Source organism: Poeciliopsis prolifica, unplaced genomic scaffold (assembly GCF_027474105.1).
Source record: "Poeciliopsis prolifica strain line A6 unplaced genomic scaffold, Auburn_PproV2 SCAFFOLD003, whole genome shotgun sequence".
Classification (NCBI taxonomy): domain Eukaryota; kingdom Metazoa; phylum Chordata; class Actinopteri; order Cyprinodontiformes; family Poeciliidae; genus Poeciliopsis; species Poeciliopsis prolifica.
This window is the reverse complement of record NW_026562378.1, coordinates 6,894,452-6,900,209: the sequence shown is the minus strand read 5'-3', so window position 1 is coordinate 6,900,209 and position 5,758 is coordinate 6,894,452. Positions and strand designations below refer to the sequence as shown.

At 39.2% G+C, this 5,758-nt stretch overlaps 1 protein-coding gene across 1 annotated transcript; it reads left to right on the top strand.

Moving 5' to 3' along the window:
* The first annotated feature begins 1,298 nt into the window (after window positions 1-1,298).
* Window positions 1,299-5,067, top strand: rfesd (Rieske (Fe-S) domain containing). The gene is made up of 4 exons (XM_055027601.1): window positions 1,299-1,432; window positions 2,762-2,931; window positions 3,678-3,712; window positions 3,963-5,067. The coding sequence occupies exons 2-4, from the start codon at window positions 2,778-2,780 to the stop codon at window positions 4,275-4,277; spliced, it is 504 nt and encodes a 167-aa protein (XP_054883576.1). The 5' UTR covers window positions 1,299-1,432; window positions 2,762-2,777; the 3' UTR covers window positions 4,278-5,067.
* Window positions 5,068-5,758: the final 691 nt, after the last annotated feature.

Below are 5,758 nucleotides of genomic sequence, written 5' to 3'. Positions count from 1 at the left end.
CTGCAGATCAAGACCGACACATTAGTTCCGCTCAAGGTTTGCGCTGTTGTTGCACTGGGCTCCAGTGGGAAACAGTCTGTCTCACCTCACCTGCTAATGTTAATAACCAGAAGGTCTAAATACATTTCCCGGCTATGAAAAGGTTCAATACGAGGCTAAATAAAAAGAGTAGAGGGAAAAAAAAAAAAAAAAAAAAAAAGAACAAAATTAATATTTTTGCAGAAGAGGGACATTGTGTATTATTGAACAATTTGAACAATAGGCTGAATAAACTAAAATTAATAAGGCAAAAAGAAGAAAACAAAGAAAGAATAACATCGAGATAAAATACATCAACAAACACGACATGGAAACACTTTAACACTACATCTTTTCCCCAGCTTTCACTGCAATTTAAGCTCAAAAAGACACAACAGAGCAAGTTTGACATAATCTGATCAGTGTTTTTATTATCCGATTGTTCTCTATCAGATTAAAGATGCTGGACTTGAAAATGCTGGCAGCTGTTAAGGGGAGAACCAACAGCCTTGTTGGAATAGACAAAGATTGTTCTAGTATGATGACTGTATAAAGCAATTGTATCAATTGCAGTTTAAAATGTTAACTTCATAATCATTTTGTTTTTGTAAAAAAAAAAAAATCAATAAAATCAATTTCAGGGCTACTGCTTTGTTACACTCTCAGTGTGACTTAGTCTCTACCAACATAAACAGTGAAATCTTTTTGAAAAAGGTTTTCCAAAATGTTGTTATGGCTTCTTATATTGTAGAACTTAAAGTTTTTTTTTTTTAAATACACATTAAAATGTATGACTTGTTTGTGAAAGTATACACACCACTGGATAGTGTCTTCAACAATGGTTTCCAGTCTTAGAAGCCTGCATAGCCATCAAACCTTCCAACAGACCCATCCCTCCATGACAAATTCAGAACCTGGAAAAGAAGACGCCTTAGCCATGCAAAGCTCTCCTTCTGGACCGCTCTTTCACAAATAATCACAGACCGCAAAGAACCACCCAGAGTCAAATCACTTCTCAAAGCAAGAGCTTTAGACATTTCACAATTTTACATCCCCGTTTATCCCATTTCTTGTCCGCACTCGACATGTCTACGAGTGTCTCGTGAAGCGGCTGATGATTCTCTGCAATAAATGTAAAACAAATGGGCTAAATAATTAAGAAGAAGCACTTCTGCTCCATCAAACAGACTGTGTGGGAGAGGCAGAAGGCTAAGACCCTCAGATGTCATCAGAATTAATAGAGTGTGCTTCATGTGTGAGGCTGGTTAGATAAGGAACAGACCCAGAGGAGGCTGGACCAACTGAAGGCAGCCTGTGCAAGGAGATAATAGAAACGAGCCCTCCCTTCACCCCTGAGCTGTCAGCAGAGCAGTCCTTCATTTTGACGAAGGAGTCACAGCTGCTGGGTTTCAAGGTAAGTCAGAGTGAGAGCTAAATCGTCTTTTGTCATTTTTAAGAAAAAAAAAACAAAACAGTAGATATATATATATTTTTCATGTTTACATCTCTTTAAATCAAAGTGACATTGAAAAGTTCACTCAGTTCAAGACTGGGAACTTGTATGCGCTGCTGGTTTTGGTACGCGCTCGACGTATTTGGAGTATTTGTTTTTGTCAAGCTTGATGACTTTGGCTTATGGATAGTGACAATCTACAGTTTTCAGTTAAAACGATACTTGAAATACAGAAATGCGGACCTGTGCAAATGTCTGATCGTCGTTTGCCTGAGTTGATTCGTCTGCGCTGCGTTGGCTCTTTGAGTGAGTTAGGATCACTTTTAACTTTGACTTTAACCTCGTTGGCTCAGATGATTGTCATCTTTCACTTGAGAAGACATTGTTGATTCTCTAGAGATTTCAGGAGGCCCAACCTCAGCAGAAGATGGCACGCTTGTCTTAAGTCATCACTAACTTTGGAAAGTTCATGCTGGACTTCAAGTAATTTTAGTTCTGGGTCTATTCCTTCCTCCAGCAGGCTTTGGGATGATCATCCAAATGTGAAGCAATTCATTTTTCATAACACAACATTTCAGTGTTATGAAATTATCATTGTATAATAGTTTCTTTTCTTTTTTTCGACTTTCTTCCTCTTCTTTATTTTGGCCAGGGGCTACAAGAGATGTTACTTTTGATGCTAATAAAGAGCTTTTTTCAGCCTGTGACACAGCAGAGCTCATTATTCCACTTTTCTGTACATGGAGCAGATTTTTATCTAACATTTCTGAAATGTGCTGCCTCTTTGGGGGTTGCACATGTTCACGATGCAGCACCGTGGCCTCTGGAGGCAGTAATATTGGAAAATCTAGCTGGATCCGTCGTTTCATAGATCCCATTTCTATATAGGTCGTTTATTTAATGCGGTTTCGCATCAGGACCTGTTCTTTTTATTTCTTTTTTTAAAAAAGGCTTTCTCTTCCTATTTCTGACAAAGACATCTGGTGGATGTTTAGTAAACGATGACGAGGCAGATATTAGGGATTAATGGTTTTCAAAGTGCGGGGAGAAAAGATGATCAGTGCTGAGGACGTTCTCGCTTAAATGTTCTGGAGGTGTTGTGGGCTTAATCTAAGCTGACAACTGAGACGTGAGGTGCCAACACAATAATCCCACTGACAATTTATTATAAAAATAAAATTAAAAACAACATTAAAAAAAATCACCAAATCTTTCCACAAGTCGCTCAGGATGTAGTGAAAGTTCTCAAATTAACACAAATCAGAGAAACTTTGTTGCATCTTGAAACAGACTCACCCAGGGAGCCATGGAGGAGAAGGAGCAGTCTGGACGACTTCACTTCGTCGGCAAGAAGGAGGAACTGATTAAAGCAAAGCGCTCTTTCCGGACTTTGGAGGGTCGAGATGTTCTGATTATCTACCATCAGGGAGTCTTCTATGCTTTGGACTGCTACTGTTACCGTGAGTAGCAGTTTTCTAGTGGCAATTCAGAAATTTGTTTCTTGCATATCAGAGAATTTCATTACCAGGCATCAGACTTTAATGAGCAGAACAATTTGTTCTGTCCTGTGATGGAAGATTGTCATTACTTGATCAGTTAAAGCAAATAAGAATCAAACTTTCTGGAAGATTTGTCACTATTAATGTTGATTTGACTTATAGATAATAATGATAATTACTGTCATGGCACTCTGGGAACCCTACTGGCCTCCACAGAGAATCGCGTTCATGTCAAAGGAAGGCATACAGAGTCAACTTCTTCAATACAGGGATAAAACCTGATAAATTAATAAGTAAATAAATACAACATATATTAATATGTAAATAAATAAAATTAATTGTATTTACTTTTTACAATTTTTCTTTGCTGTTCCCGACTGATTTTTTTTTTTCCTGGCCTGATTTGGCCAGCCTTATGAACATTGCCACCACTGACCCTATAGGGTCGTATTTTTAAGATTTGATGTTTACAATGTATTGAAACACATTTTCAACTCCCTACAGTCTTAATAATTTGCATTAAATAGCAAGTAAATTTTCAGAAAACTGGGTTTATGTTGGATTACAGGATTCCTTTTTGCAGAACAGTGTATAAAAGTCTGCATTTATCCATGTGCAGAACGTCAGTTCTCAATGCATGTAGAAGGATACAGCCATATTGTTTGTCTTCTGTTAAAAAAAAAGGAAAACTTGTGTTCTTCATGCAGATGCCGGAGGAACATTGGAGAATGGAGACATAGAGGTGAGTTTCCATTTGACTTCGCGTCAGATTAGCCTATAATATTGTGTAGGTCAGGTCGGAGCGCTGCATTTTAAGTCTTTATTTTCACCCAGAGTTTGCTCTCACATGTTAATCCATCTGTACCCTAATCACCTACCAGCTCCTGCTGGGCCGAGACGCAGAGAATTACTGTAATTACCATGTCAAATTTGCATTGCATTAACATATTACCCACCTGCTTTGTTTCCAAACAAACACGCTTTACACACAGGACATCAACGGCAAGCTGTGCATAATTTGTCCAAAGCACAAGTACAAGATCACTCTGGCCGAGGGCGAGGGCTTGTACAGGGGCCGTAACCCCCAGGAGAAGCCGCCGGTGTTCAGATGGTACTCCAAGGGGGTGAAGCAGAGGGTCCACACTGTCACAGAGGAAAACGGGGAAGTCTTTGTCAAGCTCGTCATGATCCCAAACTGGGTCGATTCGGACTACTACCAGGGAGAAAAAGGCAAGGTGGAAAGAGCCAGGGCCGAGGAGTCTGAGGGGGACATGCCTGTGATGAAAGACGATGAGGAGGATGAGTGAAGTTTCTCCCGCTGATCTCAGAATGAACTGTGACTTTTGCAAGGATGTTCATTGATACAAGCCAAGATACAACCTCCTTTAGTGTAGAAGTTTAAAATATATATGTTTGATAAATTAATCATTTCAGTCCCACGAGGTAGCCGCATGTTTCCATACTCTCTTTGCCTCCATCTCTCCCTCATGAATTATGCAGCTGGATCGATGTGATAAAAAAGCTTTATAGTGATCAATACAGTCCTGGTGTGGAGAATCATTTGCATTAAAAAATAACAGCATCATGCAACATAAGTGGCTAGTTTTTTTAATTATTAAAGTAGTAGGTGACACAAAACAAACATTTTGTGGAATTAATTGCCTTATGTTGTACCATCACATGCCTTTCAATCATACTCATGCTCCTTGAATTGTTTTTTTTCTTTCATTTTTCTTCACTATAAAACCACAAAGTAGCAACATATTTCACTGGATATTTCTGCTAATGGCCACTGTGTTTGCAACACTAACATTCTCCCAGACAGCTGTGGGTTCCTCAAGCTTCTGAGGAGCTTGAGGAAGCTTGAGGAACTTGTTCTCCTTGCTGGCTCTGTGAGTTTAGTTGGAAAGCAATGCCTTAGTTGGGTTGCAGAGCTGTTATGCATTATTCTTTCCATTTTGCACAGAGTAAAGGGCCAAGGCACACTTTTCAGATTTTTATTTGTAAGAAATTTTGATTGTCATAGGTCATTGTTCTTCCTCTTCACAATAAAGGTCAGGTTCATCTGTTTTGACACATAAAAATCCCCACAAAATACATTGATGTTTATGGTTTTCATTTGTCAGAATGGGGGAAAAGTGAATATTTTTGCAAGTGACTGTATTGTGGCCTTTCAACCTTTGTGGCTGTAATTAACGCCAGGATAGTGTAGTGTTTTAAATTTTTTTGGTAAAAAAAAAGCATTACTTAACAGCTTACTGTACACACAGCGCAGAACAACGTGGCTTCGAAGACAACTGTAAGCCTCAAACACGACCTCTGTTACTATCTCACAGGCTTTTTCCATTCTATTGACACTTCAAATACGATTGATAAGTGAGATGGGGCTGCGAAGTTGCAAAGGATTAAATATTAACATATTATTATGCTGTCAAACTGACACAATCCTGGAGCTACTATCTGCTGAAGGTCATTTCTAATGGGTCAGCTGAGAGTTGTTTGTCAAGATAAAGAGCCCAGAGTGTGAGAAAACTGCTAAGCAGGGGTTACCTGAGGGACGGCAGCGGCCTGCAAGCGGCATGGTTTGCAGGGAATTTAAAATCTAAAGCTTGATCACATTACACGGCTGTGAATGAGACAAGATGCTCTGATTAAAAATGTATATGTCCTCAGGCTTGTCTACCTCTACAAAACAGCAGTAGAAGACCTTGAGTTTGTCCAACAGAGATGGCCAGATCTAATTTATCTCCTGTTATAGACCCCCACAACAAAACAGCCTTGAAGACCG